We start from the raw sequence: 22176 nt of genomic DNA on the forward strand, positions 1-22176 counted from the left end.
AGACGCTAATTCCCCGTGTATGTACCCGGATGTTGGGCACCTTGACGCAGTGAGTGCAGGTGCACCTGTTAGCGCCTCCCTGATTTTGGGGGGAGTACAGAGAAACGTGTGAACGCGCCTCATACGTCAGTGCAGGCCACGCCACAGTCAGCTGACTGTACACATAAAGGTGTATTCTGCACTAAAATGTTGGACATAAATGGACTTGAATATTATGCTACTTCCGGTGTAAACACCTGGATCAAAACCTGGAAAAACATGACAGACAGCTGTGCTTTTTTACTGTCTGATGACCTGATGCTACCATTAAATCTGCAGCAAAACTATAAAAATGCTTTTGATGTAATCTATCAATAATAATAATGATAATAATAATGATGATGATGATAATAATAATAATAATAATAATGATGATGATGATGATAATGATAATGATAATGATAATGATAATAATAATAATAATGATAATAGACAGTGTTTGACTAACTTCTCTGTGATTACGTCACTCTATGTAACGTTGGTATAAAGTGACAAAAGAGCACCACAGAAGCTGTAGTTCAGGAATATTGTGGGAACGCAGAATTATCTCATCAAAATAATGTATAACGTCAAAGCCACTGAACTCTAGGAGGGATCATTGCCATGTTCTCTGAAGCCTCCACGCAGCAGTGTAGCATGCCTTCAGTGCCACCAGGTGGAGAAACTGCGCAATTACAGTAGGAGAACAATAATAATTTGATAAAGGTCAATTACTTCATGATGTACAGCAGCCAAAGTCATTCAGCCTTCATTTGGTGCTGAAATACTTATTACACTTGTGTCAATGTATTGATATTACATATAAAGTCATATTTAGAATTACTTTTGAAATGGAAATACCCTCACTGGGAGACAGTGCTGCCCTAAAGTAAATCAGTTAGTGCAATCAGAAGAAATTCTTTATTGTGGGTCTCCGACTATGACGTCAGCGATGACTTGCAGCCGTCACAGTCCACGTCAGGGTGGATCCTTCTAGATGACGTGTGGATGCTGCCTCGATGTTTGAGATTCACCATGCGGGCAGCAATCAGGTAGAAAATCTCACAGATGTTGAGCACCACGCACAAGACGGACGCCCCGACCATGAAGTAGGTGAAGATGGTCTTCTCGGTGGGCCGGGCTATGTAGCAGTCCACCAGATTAGGACAGGGACTGACATCACATTGGACCTTCCTGGGCAGCTTGAAGCTGTCATAGATGTAGTGGAGCAAGTAGAGAAAAGTGATCTCAAAGGTGGTCTTGATGAAGAGGCTCATCAGGTAAGTCCACCACAGACCGCCATGCTTTTGGCCGGGGTTGTTGTACAGATGAGTGTCCTCGCCGTGCTTGGCCCGGTACTTGCGCTCCCGCTCTTCCCTGTAGGCCACGTGCAGCACCACCATGAAGGAAGGGCAGGTGACGAAGATGAGCTGGAGAGCCCAGAGGCGAATGTGGGAGATGGGGAAGTAGTAATCATAGCAGATGTTGGTGCAACCCGGCTGGCGAGTGTTGCAATCAAAGTGTCCCTGATCGTCGCTCCAGACCCGCTCGGCAGCCACCACGAAGACCAACACCCGGAAAACGAAGACCACTGAGAGCCAGATACGTCCGAAGGCAGTGGAGTACTTGTTGACTCCACTGAGAAGACCCTGGAGAAACTTCCAATCCATGGGTTTGGCTTTGATTGGCTTAGAAGATTAAAAGTCTTTTCTGGAAGTGTTGCAGGAAGGAACCTTTATAAACTGGGCTGCTAGAAGACAATAAAGAGACAGAAACAGGGTTATGCAATTATACAGAGAAATACAGGTTTTTTAAAGGAGGGAAATAATAAAAAATACATATATTTTATATATATATATATATATAATCAGCTTGAATTAGCTAAATATTCTGTAACCTGTTTTTAGATAGGTGTTCTGTTCTCTGGTCAAACCATTTCTGTGAGAGCTATGAAACCTCAATCCCCTCTCCTGAATGTCACAGTTAAAAGCATTTCACTTACTTACAAAGCTTTGCGCTTGGAAGAAGGACGGCTTTAATAATTGACGAAACACTTGCTCAACACATAAAACCCTCCACAGTGCAGAGGAACGCTCGGCTCCAGCCTTGTACACTTTTAGGAAAGTTTAAGATGAAACTTGTAGAGTCTCATCCTGCCTCTGAATATCTACTATAGTTTACGTTGAGTTTTACAGAGTCATGAGTAAAATTTCTCAGCTTACCTTAAGAGAGCAGCTCTCGCAGTCAGTCAGTCGTGTCCCCTGTCTGGGAAATAGACTGTGAGAGTGTGTTCAGCAGGCTTTGGGCGACCTCTCTCCTCCACTGGGACCTCCTCTGATCCTGATACTGACTGGATGCAAGAATCACCTCCTTGCTATAATCTGAAGGTGTGGCCACTTTTGGCATCCACCCAGAATTCACCTTTCAACCTCCAACTACTCCTCATCACCATCAATTTATCTTAGAACTAACACGGCGAGAACAATGACACTATCAGCTCCCTCTTACAGTAGTGTGACAGGGTACCTGTGCTGAAACTGGTGACTACAGAAGGAACAAAGTCCAAGAAAACAACAAAAGACACATCAGTGGTTTGACCGAACAAGGAACAAGGAACAACGGTCACAGACTGTAACTTTAAATTACTAAGGGTGATACGGTACAATGAATAGCAAGTAGACCTTAGTAGACCTCATTTAGGTGTTTGTCTTCTCTGATCACCACGTTCCTTGACAGGTGACTTGGTATCAGTACCATTAGGGAACTGTGGAGATATGCCCCTTTCTAGCTTTTGATTAATCAGGATTAAACAAGGCCAACACCTAACAGTTGTTTGCATAAGCACTCTGGAACTGTTGGCACTAGATACACCTGAGATACGGAAAGTGTTTGCTTGTTCATTTTCTCAGGTGAGAATGTGCTACAGTCACTGCCTCATCGGTACACTGAGTTTTATGACACTGTTCTTCACAAATCTACTCTCGGCCTCCAGAAGGAATGCAGGATGTGGTCAGTTGTCAACGCGCTGGTCTGAAACTCAGTGCAGGAGCGGTGATTTTATCAACTTCTGTCAATAATGTCACTCCCGTCGGGCACCACGTGTGGATCATTTTGTACCCAAGAAGTTTGAGTTCTTGAGTTCTGATTACATTTGAACAACCCACCATCTATTGGCTCAGCTTACTCTATACTACCGCACCCATTTGTACCTGCCCTGTCTGTTGTAGGCTTATTCAAATATTTGTGACAAAAACACATTTGACCAAGCTCTCATTTAAGAAAATGAATGATATGCAGGCAACCAATTAAATACACAGGGTTTTCAACGCCCTTTGCACAGAGATAAAAGAATGTGTGGCAAAACAGATTTTAGAGAATGATTGTTTATTTTAGAAAATATAATCTTCATGTAGCGGTTAAATTCATGACGTTATGTGTGCTCATACAGCGTTTTGCCTCACTTTCAGCTTGTACACACACACTGCAGCTCTCACATGTCAGAATAAGTAAAGAAATGTTATCTCGTGGCCATACAGATAATAAAATAATATCACGCAACAATCATATAATATTCAATGTACAGTAAATCAGCCTTAGTGTATATGTCAGATATTTTATATGACTGTGGCCTTTACAAAGAATACGTATATGTTCAGCTCAACAGTACTGAGGGACAAAAACACAAGAATACAGACATGACCTTTGTAAACAACATTTTCTTTAAAAACACAAGACAAACTCTTTAACATTGAGCAGGTCTCTCAGGACACCGCTATGCTGTATGCTGGGGCCGAAGCTTCTCCGTCGGCCATCTTGGCCTTCTCCAGGACAGCCTCGTTGTACGCCGAGTTCTCCTTCCCAGTCAGAGGAGTCCTGGTCATCATGAAGGAGTTTTCTCTTGCCGAGCGGGGTCCTCCACTGCAGCACTCCCAGAGCCTCTTTCCACACAGGTAGAGGATCTCACAAAGAGTGAGGAAGATGCACACAAAGCTGGTCGCCACCATGAAGACGGTGAATATTTTCTTCTCTGTGGGCCTGAGGGTCACACATGTGGCAGAAGAAGATAAAGGAGATTAATGTTCAGGTGTTGATGTTAGAGGATATTTAGCCATTTAGAGCCTTGAAGGTACCCTTACCTTGCAATGTAGCAGTCCACCACGTTGGGACATGGCTCTTCTGTGCATTTCACCAACGGCGGGAAGAACGCGGCCTTGTAGATGAAGAACAGCAGGAAGACGAACACGGCGTCCACCGTTAACTTAAACATCAGACTGAAGAAGTAGGTCCACCAAAGACCCCCTCGCTTCTTCCCCGTGTTATCATACAGGGGGGCGCACTCTTCTCCGTGCTTCAGCCGGTGTTTGCGCTCACGATCTTTTCGGTAGGACACATGCAGCGTCACGAGAAGAGACGGGCAGGTGACAAAGATCAGCTGGAGAGCCCACAGGCGGGTGTGAGAGATAGGGAAGTAGTAGTCGTAGCAGACATTTTGACAACCGGGCTGCCGGGTGTTGCAATCAAAGTCCTTCTGCTCATCGCCCCAGACCTTCTCACAGGCCACCAGGAAGACCAGGAGCCTGAAGATGAAAACGATGGCGAGCCAGATGCGACCGAACGCCGTGGAGTACTTGTTCACCCCAGAAAGGAGGCCCTGAAGGAAGGCCCAGTTCATGGTGTCTTTTTCAGACAAAGAGAAACAGCTAAAATGTGGCAGGCACCGCTGAGCGCTCAAATGCAGGTGGCTCGAGCACAAACTGAACTGAGCTCTCTGGCACAAAGGCGTTTTAACACAGTACTTGTCACTACTGCCTTCTTGGCACCGGCTGAAGGGGAGGGAAGAGTATCGAGCAAAGCAAACACAGACTCATTCCTCTGCTACAGGCACCGCTGGAGTCGATGAATGCAAACACATTGATTAACAGGCAGGAGAGAGTCAGAGAGATTGATAGATAAAAACTCACACATGAGCTGCTACGAGTTCGTGCATTTTAAACGTCAGACATTTAACCCTCATCCCTCTGAGGGTCTACTTTTTTTATCATAGCCCACAGGTGCTTTATTCTATCATTCCAAGGTTCCATAACTTTGTTAGTTTATTCGCGGGGGCTCTATTTAAAAGCACCCAACTTGTCTTATGCTGTTTTTATAGATTGGACTATTTATTTCAAAAATAAGAGTCTGTGTTTGCCATGGTTCTAATTTAAAATATCAGGGGAAGAGTAGGGTCACTCTGTCAGTCACTTTGAAGGAGCCCTAACCCTAACCCTAATTTACTGACTGCATGCAGAAGGTAGGACTTTGATTCTGCATCCACTGAGAATTCCCTCTGTCCTTTCAAGTTTATATGAACAGGTTTTAGTTTTGCTGCCTAAACGTCTAATGCATCACTAGTACGTGCATCTCTGGCTAGCTTGGTGAATAGTGTTCAGTATCTCCAAGGCAACTGTTTTTTCAACAGTAAGTTAAGGAACTGCTACGACTCTATGCGGAGGAGGAGGCGGAAGTTCAAGGTGCAATGTTAAGATGAATAAGTATGTCCTAATTGGCTACATACTGCATGGAAGGTACAGGGGAAAAAAGTGTGTAAGTATTGATTACACTAATTAAGACCAGCAGAGGGAGTTTCATACTCGTAAAAAAGGGTTCCAGGGGACCTCCATCAGCCCCTCAGCAGGCTGACGGTCCCTCCCACTGAAAACCTGTATCCACCTTGCTGTCAACCACTGCTATGCAGCTAACTTGCACTGGTAACAACATGTTGAAGGTACAAGTAAAGCTTGCAAATCCTTGTGGGCTGCAAAACCCCACTCAGCGGTCTTCATGTCCTCCCACCATCTGTGGGAGTGAAGATCAGGGGATTTATTTTATTTTGGATGAATTTATGATGGACTGTTGTCTGTGTGTGTGTGTGTGTGTGTGTGTGTGTATAACATTATTTTACTGGGGACTGCTCTCTTATTAGAGAGCAACTTACAGGTTAATTGTTTTCTGACATTTATACTTAACCTTGTCTGAAAATGACAATATTAAATGGTAATGCAGGATTTAATATGTTTTACAAGACATAAGGGCGGAAATTCAGAGGAGAAGGTGGCCGTTTTCAGCAAAGCTCCTAAAAATGCTGTTTTTTTCCCCCAAAACACATCATATGACGTAATAAAAGCAAGTCGCTGTCTGCTGCAGTAGTAGATGGTGGTGAGTCTGAGCGGTCATGCTACATTTTCATTTCATTGTTGTAAATGATTGTGTCTCTTGGACGCCTAACAGGCTCATAATTATACTGCTGTGGTCCGTCAGAGTTGAATGAATGAATATCTACAACCACCTCAGTATCAAACACTCAATCACCGAGGAGGAGGAAATAAACCGCTGCATCAGTCAGACTCAAATGCTCCTTTGGGTTGGGACATTGTCTGTGTGAAGCTGGACAATCACATCGAGGTATATCAGATTATCCAGCTGTCAGTGCTCACTCTCTCCAGTACAGTGAACCTTGAAAGGCTGTTCCTCCTCAACCGTGATATCGTTCAGCTGTATGGCAGGGGACCCCTTTACACCTTGTATTAAAATATGCTTGGTGAACTGTGATCTGACTGGCCAAACCACCTCTGGAGGTGGACGCATGGTGACCACACTGAAATGCAATGGTGCTTTAAATCCACATACAGAACTATTAGCGGCACAGACAACCCTTAACCTACAGAAGGACTTAGCAGAATATGAATAATAATGATGCTTAATGAGAGGAATTGCTGTTTTTAGACAGTTTCGTTCATGCCGTTTCATCAGTGATCAAGTGTGATCTGATCCAGCACAAGATATTTGGTAATAAACAAAAAACTGTGAGAGATTCCTGAGCATCTCATCAGGCTGTGGGAATACAGAGAGATGTTAGGTCCAACATTATTATTATTATTATTGCCAATTATAAATGCTTTTGTTCTTTACTATCTTATCATCTGACTTCAGTAAATGCTTGCAAATGAGAAGTGAATGTTATTTCTGCAGACAAACGCACCAATATGTTGGGTGGTGCTGCGTCAAGGCAGACACATTAGGTGACATATTTCTTCTTTAGCTAACCAAATTAAAAGTCTTTAAATGGTAAAAAAATAAAATAAAATAGAGTATCACTAATGCTTTGTAAACTAGATACGTGTGTGGGCAATGTTTGTGTTTTAACCTCCAAATAATGTGCTAAAATGTAACATTTTGGTGTTAAAGTTTAGTTCAGTTTTTGCTGGTACAGTATGACCGGAAATCATAATTGTAATTCTCGCTAGCTTGACAGCGGTATCGGGTGAGAGGTCATAAATTGAGACAGACTCCCCACATTTGCATACACTATTTCCCCACTGCATAGCTGAAAGTCAATATGACCCCGCACCGTTCACCCTCTGCCCGCTTATCCACCGTCAGCCCCGGACCAAGGGGCTACTTAGTTTAGTGGGGTTGTCCGGACGGCCACTTTCTCCTCAGTTTCCACTGTCTTCCCTCTCCGTCCAGCCGGCTGCTGCTGTCTCTCCACAGCAACGGGAGGTAAGAGAGAGGTGCTCCGCGGTGGGACTATCCGGTGCTAGCCACCAGCTAACTCAGCTAGCTTAGCAGGCTAAGTCGTTAGCAGCTGGCTACGTCCTAGCCTCTCGACCCAACACGTCAAATGTTTTCTTGCTGCCACGTATGATTGTAGTGGTTTTGTGCACGACAGCCTGTCTGGCGCTCTGTCACTGTAACCGCCGGTGTGCAAGTTTTAGATAACTTGTTAGCCCAGACGACACTGTCGAGTCCAGTTAGCCACACTCGATGCTAACGCGTCCGGTATCCTTCACAATAAAAGCACACTGTACACTTAGGTCTTAAGCTTCAAAAAAAAAAAAAAAAAGAATGCGACAGAAGTGAATTTCTTCTAATCAGTGGTAACATGTGTTAAAATTAGCATTAGCCCAGTTTACCCCAATTACTTAGATACTGTCTGGTGGCTCCGCATGCCAGTCCACCTACTGTAAATGAACAGCTTTAAGAAATGTGCTTCAAGTTAGGGTCTTGTAACATTATGATATGGATAGGGAAATATCTGTAGGTTTCTATCCCAGCCTAACTCTGCTATAGGTAGATGTTTTGGAATGATTTTAAGTTAAGTACGCATTTTATTGTTATAGTTATCGTTTTTATTATTATTATTGTTATCATCATTGTTGTTGTTAGAGAAAGCACAACTTTCAGAAACGGGACATTGTGTGCAGGGACATTACTGTGACGGTTATATTGCATTACTTCCGCTGTCTACCCGCCTCACACTGTGTAACTTCACAAGGTAGCGAGCAGCTAATCGATGGAGGCTGGTGCTCAGGGGAACCAACCAGAGTTGACGGCGTTAGCTTAGCCACCATAGCCCGCTAGCGAGTCATCTGCTGTTGTAGGTTTGCCAGCATGCTAATAGAGGCAGCTTAACCGCAACACACTGCAGCAAGTCTCCCGTGTGACTCCGTAGAGGTCCAGCCGAGCTGAACTCCGCTGAGCCATGCGACAGTGGTGTGTCCCCGCTGCGACCCCTCGCTCTGAACCACTCCCGGGGCGCCTGTCTGTGTCACCCCCTCCATCAGGTAAGATAACCTCGGTGACGGGACACTTACTTTTTAAGCCAAATCCAGCATCCTGCTTAGTTAGAAATCTCTTACTTTTGCACAGTAAAAACCCAAAATGCCAGTGTTGTAGATGTGGTGGACCTAAAGTACTACAGCCCTCATCGGTGCCCCTGTCCTGTAGAGGGGAAAAAAAAAAAAAAAAAAAATGACGCCGAATTCTATATAGAAATTCTCGCAAACTGAGTTTTCCAGCTTGTCAGCAAATGTACACATGTGATAGTATTGGACTTGAGGCATCTTATAACACATCGAGTCTTTCTGGTAAATTCGGCATGCATCCTTTTTAACAACATCAACTTTTTAAAGGTTGTTGTCTCTGCTTGTTGTAGCTCACCTCTGTGTATTTATGTAATAAGTGTTGACGTGTAAACTCTTAAATTCATAACTATGCCGAATTCAAGAGTGGGTTCAACAAAGTAGTTTTGTCTCAGGTGTCTACCTTTTACAAGTAAGCAAGGTCATGTCATTCTAAAGGAGTTTAATGTGATCTTCACACTGTTGTCTGTACAAATAACTGAGAATGAAATGGAAAGGAATTCTAGACCCTGCACGGGACGGGCAGGTATAGAGAGTGAAAAGATGGATGGATGGATATGACAAGGCTGAGTGGACCCGATGTTGGGTTATGCATGCCAGGGTGATCTTACTTTAATTCCACCCTGGACAAACAGAGCAAGGTTAGCCCCAAGTGTCTGTGCCAAGTGTTTGAAAGGGTGCCAAAAGTTTGCATGACCCAAGGGTTCTTCAGAGGAGAATGCAGTCTGCCTTTTTCCCTAAGTTTAGTTTTATAAACCAGTCTCGTATTTACTTGAAGTTTGCATTAGCTTAACTAAAACTATTTAGCATTCAAAGTGTTCCATTCAGGATTAATGAACCCCAACAAAGGAGGCGGAGTGTTTGATTTCAGTTTTCCACGTCTTTTTTTATTTGGGTTTTCATCTATTAATAATCCTTTCATCATTTATCAGTTTGCCTGCAGCTTCTAAAAGAGTTTACAGCATATTGTCTAAATTTAAGGTCTATCAAAGGTGCTGAGAAAAGATAAATATAGCAGTATATGTCTTGGTAACACTTTGTGAAGTCTTGAGGTGCTGTTTAACTGGTGAGAAATCAGCCTAAGCATGCAGACCTTTGGTGTATTAATAGGGCTACAGTTGGTTCATATTCACTTACGAAATCGGTCTTGTATTTCATTCAAAATGTCAGTCTCAGGTTCACTTTGATAAACTGTGCACCCTCACATTGTGCATGCAGATGCCAGGATGGAGTGCTGTGAGGTGGAGCCACGCTACACCATCGAACAGATTGATCTCCTGCAGCGCCTGCGTCTCTCCGGCATGACCAAACCTCAGATCATCCATGCTTTGGAGTCCCTGGAGAGGCTCGACCCAGACCACCGCCCGTCACACTGTGACTCTCACCCCGCCCCATCCAACAACACCCCCACCACAGCTGCTCCAGCCCCGTCCTCGTCCTCATCCTCATCCTCCTCGCTCTCCCTAGCCTCGGCCACCACGCAGACCTCCGGCCTCGACGGCGCCGCTCTGTCCCCCAGCAATAGCTACGAGGCCTCGCCACCCCCCCTCTACCCTCCCAGTGTAGCAGTTCAGCGGTCGTTCAGCTACGACATGATGGGAGAGGAGGAGTGGGACCTGGAGGAGAAGGTGGAGGAGTACATGAGGTGAGCAGGGAGGAGGGAGGTCAGAGGAGCTTAGTGTTATCAGAGAGCTGGGCGAGGACGAGTTGGAGAGGGAGACCAAAAGAATGGTAGAGACAAAGAGAGACTATTATAACATCAGATAATGACAGCTTCTCTCCCCAGAGGTGCAGGCTTATTCTCCAGAATTTAGTGGAGTTAATTCAGGTCAGGTGTTTAGGGATGGCTGAGAAAAGAGAAGAACCAGTGAATAAGGTTAGTCAGAGCAAAGGCTGGTGTTTTAACCACCGTGTAATAGTTCTAATGCCATGATGGGGTTTTGTGTTGCTTTTACAGGAGAGACAGCAACCTGGTGAAGGAAGAGATCAAAACGTTCCTCAACAATCGCAGGATCTCTCAGGCAATCGTAGGCCAAGTTACAGGTACTCTGCTGCTTTGTCTGCGAGGCTTTCACAAAGTAATTACAGCTTATGAAACAGCTACAAGGACGCACGTCAAATGGCACCACAGGGCAGTTATAACTAGTGCTGAAATGAATGATTTATTTTCTTCCTCTGGTCGGAGTTGGCTGAAGTTTAGTGAAGTAGTGCAGAGTGGGTTCGTCACCCAGCTCATTTGCTCATGTCAGAGTTCAGCGCTGCGCCTCGCTAACTCTGGTCTGTGGCTCCTGGCATACATTGTGTTCACAAAATACTTCACCTTTGCCTTGTAAAGCTAATTGCTAAAGTTATTAAATTCAATATGTGCCCAAAAGACGGACTTACACAAACACATTTTTGGAATTTGTAAATGGATTCAGAGTCGTGGATAATAAGGATCGGGAAAACACCCGGCCCACTGAAGTGATGAATTTATAGGTTGATGAACAGAGGATTCATCAGCAGCAGTTTTGATAGTTGATCAATAGTTGAATTCCTCTTTAAACTTTAAAGTCATTCAAACATTTACTGGTTCCAGCTTCTCAAATGCTGATGAGAATACGCTGCTTTTCCTCTGTCCTTCTATCATTTTCAATGTAAAATCTCAGAGTTTAGACAAAACCAAAAATTTTAATGTCTTCTTGGGTTCTGGGAAAACTGATTGGAATTTTTCCCAATTTTCAGATATTTTATAGCCTAAAAGAAGCATCTATTGATCAAGAACATAACAGACAGAAAGAACATTAGCAATAAAAATGGTGATATAACTCAACTAGGCTAGACACGCAGCGCCTGTTAGTGGACTTTTGAAACTGGGTTATTGAATATTATAATGACAAAGAACACAGCAGTCACTATTAGGTAGGTTGAAACCTACTTATTACGAGGTAGAGAAGGGCTTGTGGCCTAGTAAAAAAAAAAACAAAACAACATGTAGCAGCATGTTCACATGACTAAATGATTTTCCTGCCTTTCCTGAGAACGTGTTGCACCAAATTAAATGTCTTTTAATTAAAGTATTGATATCGCAATGGATTCATTTGCTTAACAGGAGTGTTTCAGATCTGGCTTCCAGCCCATCTCAATAGTACAGATGCTGTTGGTGCACCGTGAAATAAATCAATGCCTTTTAATGTGTTAAGATAACATGCGTTGCCTCTGGCACACAGGCATCAGCCAGAGCTACATCTCCCAGTGGCTGCTGCAGCAAGGCCTGGAGATGAGCGACTCCAAGCGCAGAGCTTTCTACCGCTGGTACCTGCTGGAGAGAAATAACCCAGGTGAGACGTGGGGCAGGTTGAAGGCTGCAGGGGAGAGACGAGAAACACCAGGGATGTGTTTGAAGTGCAGTGTAGACTTTGACAATTACAGAGCAGAGGATCATCACAGTGATGACGAACATTAGGTACAGGACAATGAAAGTGCAGGTCAGGGCCTCCAGGGTGAAAGTCAGGTTAATGATAATAGATTACAGATTAGTTCATGTAAAAAGGAAAGCGTGCATGACAAAGAATATTTTTTTGTTTTTCATGAATGTGAACCACTGCTCGCTAATCTTCCCCCTCCATCTGCCTCCCCCTCTTTACCCCCCACCCTTCTTCGCCCTGCATGGTAAACCCACACAATTCCTCACGCTAACTCCATCCTGGTCCTCGAGGGCTGCGAGGTCAAGCAAGGACATGAGACAAATCTATAATTTCAGAGGAAAGACAAATGATAAAGGTAGTGCTGTCACAGGAGATGCTAATCAATATTAAGGCTTCTGGTTTGGAATTGAAACTTTAGTGGGTGAATGCGGTTTGTCTGTACAGGCTAGAGTAACAGCTTGGGTTGGCGGTGACCTCTCCATGTCCTAGGATACAGGGAGACAGAAATTGGTATGGTTTTAAACAGCTGCAACGCACCAAACGAGTAACCGCTGCTGCAAAGGTGCCCAGAGCCTTTACTGGTGTGTGTCAGACAGCATGCATTCACAATAAAACCTGTCAAAATGTGTTACAGTGTCACACGATGGGTTTCTAAGAAACAAACAAAGCTGCCGATGGACCCCGCGCTGCCCCTGCTGTCTCCCTGCATCTTAATGCTTTATTTCTTTCCCCATCCACCCAAGCTTTGCCGTAGCTCCTCTGTAGTTCTCAGCCCTGATGCTGGAGGTACTCTGGTGCTGGTTTTCATTCCTACATGGCTAACAAACAGATTATTAACAGCAATACTAACAATGACTAATTTCCTCAGTGGCCACAATGCTTTGCTTCTGATTCAGGCTCCTACTGACCTGCTCGACATGAATCCAAAACATAGTAGTGCTGTTAGTGAAATTGACTTTCAATTGGCAGAATCATTGGACTGCATCATTAAACCTATGATTGTTTTAAATTGATCATGACTGCAAACTGACAGGCAGGTGTACAGGAGTGTACCAGTTAAACCAGTTAACGCTCAATTTCCAATGACATAAGCCCAAACTGGTGTCTATAATCTGATCCCTGGCTGTGGCCTGCCTGACCGTTGGTTTTGTCCCGACTGAAGGGCTGAGGTGGAGTGAAAGCCAGCACAGCGTGAGTCCCATGCCCAGGGCCAGGGGAGGGGACAGAGACGGGACGGTAGCAGGGGCAAGCGGCAGCCTCCCCAACATCCTCCCCAACCCCAACACCAACCTCAACCCCAACCCAGTGTGGAGCAGGCAGAGAGAGCTGCTGATGCACTTGCTGCCGTGGTACACTGCTGCTGCCGCGGCCGCCCAGACCCAGCCAGGTAACCGCGCTACCCCCCACCCACCCACCCTGCCCCCGCCCCCCCTCGGCCTCAGCAGCTCACCACAGGACATCAGCTGACCTGCATGCCATTTACCCCGTAGCTACTTTGTCAGCTTGGGATGCACTTCAACAGCCTCAAGTGACAGACGGTACCCCTAATGCTAAAGATGAAGCAGTTCTGTACTGTTAGGATTCTCGTGACTTCACCGCCGTATCGTAGAGCAGGAGCTGCACTGTAACTTAGTGAAAACAGGATTCACCACGTAACAGAGTATCTGCATTTCTTTATAAGTCTTGTAAAGCATCCATCCATCCATCCATTTTCTGCTACTTAGTGGCGTCTGGCTGGGTTAATTAACATGAGGAATTATTTATACATAGTGCTGGGAAGTAAAGAAGCTTTCCACCATACTTTACACGGTAGGACTGAAAAAGGTACTTAAATTGTGTCAGTGTGATATTAAAAACGTTTAAAATGTAGCTTTGGTGAACCCTGCAGAAACTCTAACCTGATACAGTTGTAGTGTAGAGTACAGATACTGGTATACTGAATTTCCACCCCCCTGGGGAAGGTTGGAGTAATTACAAACACTAATTTCTGGCCTATCTACTTAGTTCTAATAAGATGGCAGACATTACCTTCTCTTCTTTAATAAACTCAGTGTGGTAGGTCATAGTGTCTGTCAATAGTAAGTGTGCTTCTCTCCCACGTCAGCTGAATGGTGGACAGTGTGAAACTGCGCAACCATATTTTAAATACCGTCAGTTAACTTGTAGCGTAAGTACAAATGTTAAAACTGAACAGTGGTGAGTTTTCATGAAACTGGTTATGTTGTAGCAGTGAGTGACTTATGGTCCGGCTTTTGCTCAGCTGGAGCGTCAGAGCCTAAACACGATCTCTGTCTGACAGTCAACAGTTAAATAGCTGCATGTGCTCTCCTCCTCAGGGGCCACTTTATCGATGCGGTCTTTGGTGAAGGAGGAACCTGACTGGAGGACAGGGATCATGGCTGGGGACAGAGCAGGGATGGTGGGCGGGCCTCTGAGGCTGCGCAGAGGAAGCAGGTTCACCTGGAGGAAGGAGTGCCAATCAATCATGGAGAGGTGAGCAAGTCAAAGTGCAGGTCTGGGAAACATCCTATTGTTTCCTAGTCACAATATCTGTTATTGATTTTGTTCGACCCAATGCTTTAAAACCCAAATATATTCAGCGTAAAGTCACATAAGACAAAGTGAGCAAATCCTCACAAGTTTTACAAGTTTGACCCAATGAATGTTTTGAGTTTTTGCTTGAAAATTACTTCAACAATTCACCGATTATCAAAGTAGTTGCAGTTTGATTATTGTTCCAGCTCCAAAAAGCAGTTGGTCACATCAGATGTTTTTAGTTTTTTGGAACTATAAAAAAAGCTGAATGAGAGCCACCGAGGTCTGCAGACGTGTCTGGCTTCAGATGAGTTTGAACACGTCAGCACTGGTTCAACCATCAAGTCGTGGACTGTCATTCACACACGATAGGAATGCGGCGTCGCCTGAGGCGCTCGCTAATATAAACACCTTCTCAGGGCAAGAGGCCCTGAAGTACCTTTTATTGTTGAACTCCTCGCTAGAAGCAGGAAGTCACCGTTAACCATGCTGTTCTTTATTAGATGCATTATGTCTCTGCTTCTCTGTGACATATTTGTCCCAGACAGTCTTCTCAGTAACTCAGACGAAGGCAGAGAAAGAGGAGCAGGCGCTCCTGTACAGTCCTGTACGCTGTGTGCAATTGATTTCTCTATTACATGGTTGCTGTAAGTATAGGTGCAGCCTGCATCTGGGCACTCACAGTAATAAGAGCACACAGGCCCTCAGACAACACTCACCAGCAGTGCCCCCGGATTACGCAATTCTACTGCAGTGCTGATCCTTATGAGCTAGTTTAGACCCAAGGACGGTACAGTAGAGGTGAAGATGATGTGGAGTGTGTGTGTGTGTGTGTGTGTGTGTGTGTGTGTGTGTGTGACAGAGTGGACAAGATAGGGCAACTCAGAGGAGGAGAGGGCTGGAAGAAATTGATTCCTGTGTGTTTTGTAATGTGAGAGAACGATTCTTTTTCAGCCTCAGAGGGATACAAAAGAGAGCAGGACACAAGTGAGAGAAATTTGGAGAGGAAAGAGGAAAAAGTTTGGTTTTATCCGGATATATAAATTTCAGTTTTCTACTGGAGAATCGTCATATTTATAGGCCTAGGAAGAGATTTAAGCATGCAATGCTTGAATCGCAGAAATTAATCCACTTAATGCATCCATTAATCTATTCCTTTCCAGTGAGGAGCTCTCCTGACGCTCCTCAGCTGTATAAATACTGTCCTTACCCTCCCCCGGTTCAATACAAAGACTCAAAGTTGATGAGGTGTAAAATTGGGGCGTAACGAGCACCGCTCAGACCGGTGCCATCCTCTAATAAATGGGGAGCCCTCGACGCAGTATGATTTAACGGTTTCCAATACTGTGGATGTTTGTCTCTTACAGTTTCTTCATGGAGAACCAGTACCCCGATGAAGCAAAGCGGGAGGAGATCGCCAACGCCTGTAACTCTGTCATTCAGAAACCAGGTACTAAAGAGGGTTTGTAACATTTCCTGTCACAGATGCCAAACGTGTTGTTTCCAGCTTCTTAAATGTCACTGTAAATTGCATCTGGCTGGGCTTTTGGACCTTTAGACGCTTGTCACTTTTTTCCTACATTTTATGGACTAAAGCAGTGTTTCACAAACCTGCCACGGAGGCCCCTGCTCCAACACACCTGATTCAAAGGAACGGGTCGTTTACAGGCTTTTTCAGAGCCTGATGACCAGCTGATCATGTGAAACAGGTGTGTTGGAGAAGGGAAATGTCTAAAACATGCAGGGCAGTGGGCCTCCGGGGGCAGGAAGGGCAAAGACTGGGCTAAAAGACTGATTAGAAGGACAGTAAATGATGGGTTACTAGTTTCAGCATTCATTTGCATATTATCACAAAATAGATTTTAATCATATTTAGTGTGAAGCGTCATTTAAACAAATGTAGTATATACCATGCAGAAGTCTGCCTAATGAGCCAGGGTTTTAATGGTGTGCAAAAATCACCACTTAATGCGTTCCATGGTTTTGCGGACGGTACTTATAGATTAACATTAAGAAGACACACACACGGGTCATAGTTGTTGTTGAGCAGAGAAAAGCCTCGAAAACCTTTTTTAAAAAAGACTTTGTTTAGTGTAAGTGAAAGTTTCACATTTTTAAAGTGTTTTATAGCTCTTTTTTTTAGATATACAGTGTAGATTCATTCATTCTGTCGTGCCGTATTAGCTGGTGCTATAAATGAGAGATGTGTGTTTCATCACCCAGGTTGTAAGTTATCGGAGTTTGAACGCGTGACGGCATTGAAGGTCTACAACTGGTTCGCCAACCGTCGGAAGGAGATGAAGAGAAGAGCAAATATCGGTGAGGACTTGATGGCTTTCATGCGGTCGCTCTCCGTGTACCTCCAAAACTTTTTCATGAGCTTAGAAACAAAGCCTTGTTTTCAGGTCGTCTCCATGTGTGGAAAATGTTCATGGGCGTTTATATTTCCATCTCTCACCTCCGCTCTCCTGTCTAACACAATCAGAAGCTGCCATTTTGGAAAGCCATGGAATCGAGGTGCCAAGTCCAAGCTGCCACTCTAACGGTGAGGAGGGAGAGATGCACGAGTTCGCCGATCAGGTGAACCATCGGTTCTCAGAGCAGGCAAGTCAGCTTTGTGCCGCTTTTCCAGCTTCCAACAACCACAGTAGAACTCATTGGCTGTGATAATGGTAGTTAAGATATCCGCACATGTTCAGATAGTTATAGCATCTAAAATACAACCCCTCCCTGCGTGTGGGGTTTACAGGGAAACACACAATCAGTATTATCACTACAGAATAGCTGTTGGACTGTGTGATAGATTATCTCACAGCAGACATCATTGTGTGACAATGGCGGCTCAGTTCTATTTCGGTGTGCCAATAAGCCACGCCAGTGAGATGGCATGGCCCTGGCACTGCACACGTGTGTAGAATGAAGCCATAATAAATGCTATCAGTCATAATGTGTGCCATGAGAAAGGTCTGTTAGCAGCCATAACACTTAGCAGTCGTCAGTGTGTCAGGTGAAGGTGTTCTGAAAAGCGTCTGCCTGTGTTATCGCTGGCGTCGTGTCTTCTCCGCACGTGTATGTTAGCATGTTAGCACCCTCAGAGGTCACTGACAAATAGAGGCAGGCCTCACCAGCAGCCTCACCAGCCTTAAAGGAAAAGTCTGGTAGATTTGAACCTGGCATGCAGATGTGATGTGACTATGGGTTTTGCTAACTTTGAACTCAGCACCTCTGTTGGAGAGATTTGGAGGAAAGAAGGACTCATGCCAAACAACTTATATAGGGAGAAGCTGGGTGAGCCTCTTACAACCTGCTTAACACATGCATTTTACACAAATCATTTCAAATCACCAAAAGTGAGCATGGGAAGTTGCTGCCCTGAGACCTGCTGGCTTTTTCTTTGAGCTAACATTGTAATTTCAAATCATACTGGGTCAAGGAAAATGTTTCTATGTTTTGAATGTATGATATATATATATTGCTGTAGCTCCTCAAATGGTTTGAGTATTTCTGGTTGGCCATCAAAGTGAAGTTACTTGAGTTCATTGTCAGAATAATTCGGGAGAGAAGACTGTAAAACCGCAATGAAAGTCGTCCTCACACACGTAAACAAACGGAACATGAAGTTTCCACAGAGTGGAAATAAACCTGGATTTGTCTTCAACAGGCTAAATTGTCGGAAAGCAAAATTACTCGTAGGGACAATAAAGTGTGATGAGCCCCAGCTGATATACAGGCAAGAGGGAGCCCTCTTTATACTTATCCATCCATACCTTTTCCACAGGACACAGAGACCTCTTCCCTCAGGATTGTTGACCAACAAGACGCCTCCTCATTGGCTACCACAGAGGTGGCAGCCCTGCCGAGCCCCACCCCTCAGGTCCTGGATCAGAAAGAGGAGGATTCAAAAAGGGAGACTGTGGATGAAGAGTGACCACAGCCGGCGGACTTCCTGATCATCATATTTGAATTTTAACCAGATGAAATAGGTCTCCTCCTCCACCCATGTAGGGCCTTTGGGGCCTATGACACCCAAAAATCAAAGGGAGAAGGGTGCTGAAGCTCTCTGAGGTGCCTCTGATGGTAAGGAGGCCACTGTATTTATCAACAGTAATCCTGCTTATATTAACGGCAATATACAGTATACAATACATACACATATATATATATATATATATCTCAATATATAGTGCATTCCAAGATGGTATTAAAAAGCCTAAATTCCTTAGAGGGAGAACTATGTAAAGGATACCTCGCCCATTTTAAGCTAAGCCTTTTCTCTTTCTTTGCTACATGCCTTCTTTTAGCCTTTTCAAAGAGTGGTCGTTTGGTTGACTGTGGTGACGTGAATGTGCTGAGCCTGCAGGTCAGGTGCGTTTTGGGGCGGAGGGATAAAATACGGCGTCAAGGATCTAGTTTATGGTGGCACGAAAAGCCCCCCCCCCCCGCTCGCTCGAATGTCTTTGACTCCATCTGGTCCATACGACTCTTAACCTCAATCAGTCGACTGACTCAATCAACAAGTGCTGTTGCTATCGAATCCGTAAAGCCCTGAGGGACAACTGGAATCTCAGGTAATCCCAAGAAATGGTGGATAAGGACAGTGAAGAGTTGTCTTAACTTACTTTGTTTTCTTCATCTTGAATATCCGCATCTTAACTGTGTTTAACCAAAACAGGATGTGTTATTTATACCTTTTTATATTAGCAAAACAAGCCTAGGACAGGATATCATCGTACCTCTTTGTCATCTGTCTACTTTGTTATACTGGATGCTGCTGTTTGGTCATTTTTGTAGTCCATCCTCAATCCTCAACTCAGCCCGTGAAGCTAGACCAGTTCCATACATCTACTCCGCTGTTTTTTTTTTTTGTTTGTTTTGTTTTTTAACGTTTGAAAGAACGCTAAAACCAGTGTGATCAAAAACCATAACGCGTCGTTCTACATGCTACAAGCACCTTCTCTCCTATTGGAATAAGCTAAAGCTTAAGCTTGCAAAGCTGCACTTCAAAGTGGATCTCACTATAATTGAAAGAGGGGAGTTAAAGACTGTACCTGCATTAGACATGTACATAACCCTGAATCTACACATCTGTGGGTGCTTTCCTTCAAATTACATTAGCACTATATGGAAACTGTTATTTGTCAAACTTGAAATATGAATCGCTGACTTAAACTCTGCATTACGTAGTCCCTCATATTTACTGGCCCAAGGCCTTGGGAGTTACTCCCCATACGTTCATGAAATGGACAAAGACGCTTGTTCTCAACCGGCCCCCGACGGGGCGATACCATGTTACCTCCTAATGCCAAAGCTATGCCAAGGTAGAGATGAGCTACAGAGTAACCTGTGCTCACAGGAACAGGACGTGACAGTCACGACACTATAGATAAACAGTACATAGGTGTTTATTTGCTCAGTACAACACTAGCCAACTCTAGCTTACCTCAGAATAGCTCTGCGTCATGAACGCGTTACAGGCTGACCGTCCTGAAACAGGCGGCGGCTGCATTGTGACTGTTTATGACGCGGACAGTGTTATGTAGCATTTATGACAGCGGGGCCTGCCCTGCATTGTTAATGTGTACTCACCTCAGACAGTTCTCTCGTCCGGTTTTGGACAGGAACCCCAAAGCTGCACGCCGTTTCTGATTATTACGCTCCTCTCTATCTGCTTTTATCTGACGACGAGAAAACAATAATACAATAAAATTGTAAACCACGGCTGTGATATGTCTTGATTTGTTTTTTCCAGTGTAAGGTTTGATATAGAGACATGCAGCTGGCGTCAAGATGATGAAACTTGAAATGTCTGAAACACGTTAGAATAATTCAGTGAATGTATGTTAATCTTTTTAAACTTGGGCCATATTTCTACATATTTTGAATTCACCATGACTGGTTGGTACAAAAAGTTTTGGAATTAGTCCAGTAGGTCGTCTCCGTCAGCATGATGTCATCCTTTGGGGCAACCTCACTCGTCTAAGTACGTTCACTAACTGCCTGGTTTTTGCCACCGACAGGCTCAGGTTGTTATTAAAGTGTCTGACACGGTCACAGAGAGGATCCCTACAGAGGAGGCACAGAAACGGTGCTTTTACTCTGAAGAACATGCGAGTCACTAGTTCAGTTACTGTGACTTTGGTGTTTTAACACATGAGTTTGCATCTGAGCAATTTCTTCAAAACACCAAAGTCAAACAAACCGTGTAAGTGACTAAGGCAGCGGTTTGTTCTACAAGGTAAAATCACAGTTTTTTGTCACTGGGGTCTGGTGGCTTTGAGCTTAGCACTACAACAGCTGTTTCCAGCTAAGCAAAAAGGATCCTACCGGTCCATCTCTGCAGGGATCCTTTCTGTAATGTTGTCCCATACTCCCCACTCATTATATTAAAGCCATGGAAGCTCGTTGGTGACTGCCAGCTGAGGCGATCCACTGGACCAGTTCCAAAACTTTTTATACCTATCACAAACTGTTTACCACTTTGTTTTTACACTAAGTGTGTTAAAAAAAAAAGTGTATATATATATATATCTTTTAATATATTTTAATACCACACTTAATCTTAAATAATCATCACTATATAATTGAATGCTAGACCAAATAAGTGAAAGCGTCATGTTTCTAATGGATTCAGTGCTGATCTCAGGACTACTGCCAGTATTGTGTGAGCACATGTGGTGTATATCTTCCTGCTCTACTTATAGTTGATTGACTAAATGACTGGGTGTAAAAAATGGAACTAAAAAAACAAGAAAATGTGGTTTGTGCTGTATCAGACATGAATCAGCTCATAGGGCACATTTGAATTAATATCTACCTGATGAGATTTGCAATATATTCACAATTTATACAAGTTGACAAAACAAATGACTGCACTTCTTAATGTTCACAGAGTGCTAGTAGCTCATGTCATGCACTGTGGTGGAAACATAACTGACAGAAGTGTGGTTACTAAGGAAAGAGACCATGACCCCGGCTTGTAAGAGTCAAACGTGATCACACGCTGTACTCAGGCCAGAGGTGCAGGCTGACCCGAACAAAGAGACGGCGTTAAAGGAAGGAGTGAAAGGTTACGGCAAAATATTTCTCATTTCTTCTTCAGTCAGTCAGCTAGTTAACTCTGGCACTGAAGGGGCAAGAAGTTCACAGATTTGTCTTGAGGATTTCGACCTTTCATTCCCGTCTCCGAGCTCTGCAGACCCTTTCCTCTGCAGTGGAGCGCTTCATACTACCACGGAGGACGGTGAAATACACGTGAATGAAATGAGCTGATTTGATTTTACTGCAAGAGGTCTTCATTGTAAATGTTACTGTGATGGAACTTTAACTCAGTTGGGTTCATGGTGATAATTTATTTGCTAAGTATCCAAATTTATAAAAGAATTAACTCGGGGTGTAACAACAGGAAATGCAGAGATGGTCAAAGACTTTACTTCCATGTCAGTGTCAGGAATGATCTCAGTAGCTTCTTTGATTGACCCATGTTTCTCTGCTCTTTTCCACAGTTACTACTGTGAATTTGTTTCTTTCTGGGCTTC

General features: G+C 44.1%; 3 protein-coding genes across 6 annotated transcripts; 1 reads left to right on the forward strand and 2 right to left on the reverse strand.

The window, feature by feature from the left end:
- Positions 1 to 956: 956 nt before the first annotated feature.
- Positions 957 to 1745, reverse strand: LOC139215355 (gap junction beta-3 protein-like). Its single transcript, XM_070846296.1, has one exon. The coding sequence runs from the start codon at positions 1686 to 1688 to the stop codon at positions 957 to 959; it is 732 nt and encodes a 243-aa protein (XP_070702397.1). The 5' UTR covers positions 1689 to 1745.
- Positions 1746 to 3676: 1931 nt separating this feature from the next.
- LOC139215326 (gap junction beta-4 protein-like) lies at positions 3677 to 4690 on the reverse strand. Its single transcript, XM_070846257.1, has 2 exons — positions 4155 to 4690; positions 3677 to 4053 (listed from the first exon to the last, which is right to left on the reverse strand). Exons 1-2 carry the CDS (start codon positions 4688 to 4690, stop codon positions 3780 to 3782), a joined length of 810 nt encoding a protein of 269 aa, XP_070702358.1. The 3' UTR covers positions 3677 to 3779.
- A 2681-nt stretch (positions 4691 to 7371) lies between these two features.
- LOC139215817 (homeobox-containing protein 1) lies at positions 7372 to 20353 on the forward strand. Of its 4 annotated transcripts, XM_070846848.1 has the most exons (11): positions 7372 to 7557; positions 8510 to 8621; positions 9918 to 10344; positions 10657 to 10742; positions 11909 to 12019; positions 13269 to 13493; positions 14443 to 14599; positions 16009 to 16091; positions 16865 to 16960; positions 17127 to 17245; positions 18420 to 20353. In XM_070846848.1, the coding sequence occupies exons 2-11, from the start codon at positions 8540 to 8542 to the stop codon at positions 18567 to 18569; spliced, it is 1536 nt and encodes a 511-aa protein (XP_070702949.1). In that variant the 5' UTR covers positions 7372 to 7557; positions 8510 to 8539; the 3' UTR covers positions 18570 to 20353. The 4 variants fall into 4 exon arrangements, with proteins under 4 accessions (XP_070702949.1, XP_070702952.1, XP_070702951.1 ...); XM_070846851.1 differs by lacking the exon at positions 13269 to 13493; XM_070846850.1 differs by lacking the exon at positions 8510 to 8621.
- Positions 20354 to 22176: the final 1823 nt, after the last annotated feature.

The sequence above is a fragment of the Pempheris klunzingeri genome, chromosome 16 (assembly GCF_042242105.1).
Source record: "Pempheris klunzingeri isolate RE-2024b chromosome 16, fPemKlu1.hap1, whole genome shotgun sequence".
Lineage (NCBI taxonomy): Eukaryota > Metazoa > Chordata > Actinopteri > Acropomatiformes > Pempheridae > Pempheris > Pempheris klunzingeri.

Bases quoted from the DNA above. Each gene is read 5' to 3' on its own strand.
- LOC139215355 (XM_070846296.1), bottom strand. From the start codon at position 1,688: ATGGATTGGAAGTTTCTCCAGGGTCTTCTCAGTGGAGTCAACAAGTAC.
- LOC139215326 (XM_070846257.1), bottom strand. From the start codon at position 4,690: ATGAACTGGGCCTTCCTTCAGGGCCTCCTTTCTGGGGTGAACAAGTAC. The intron at 4,054-4,154 runs GTAAGGGTACCT...TGTGACCCTCAG, and splicing joins GTGGACTGCTACATTGCAAG to GCCCACAGAGAAGAAAATAT.
- LOC139215817 (XM_070846848.1), top strand. From the start codon at position 8,540: ATGCGACAGTGGTGTGTCCCCGCTGCGACCCCTCGCTCTGAACCACTC. The intron at 10,743-11,908 runs GTACTCTGCTGC...TCTGGCACACAG, and splicing joins AATCGTAGGCCAAGTTACAG to GCATCAGCCAGAGCTACATC. The intron at 12,020-13,268 runs GTGAGACGTGGG...TCCCGACTGAAG, and splicing joins GCTGGAGAGAAATAACCCAG to GGCTGAGGTGGAGTGAAAGC.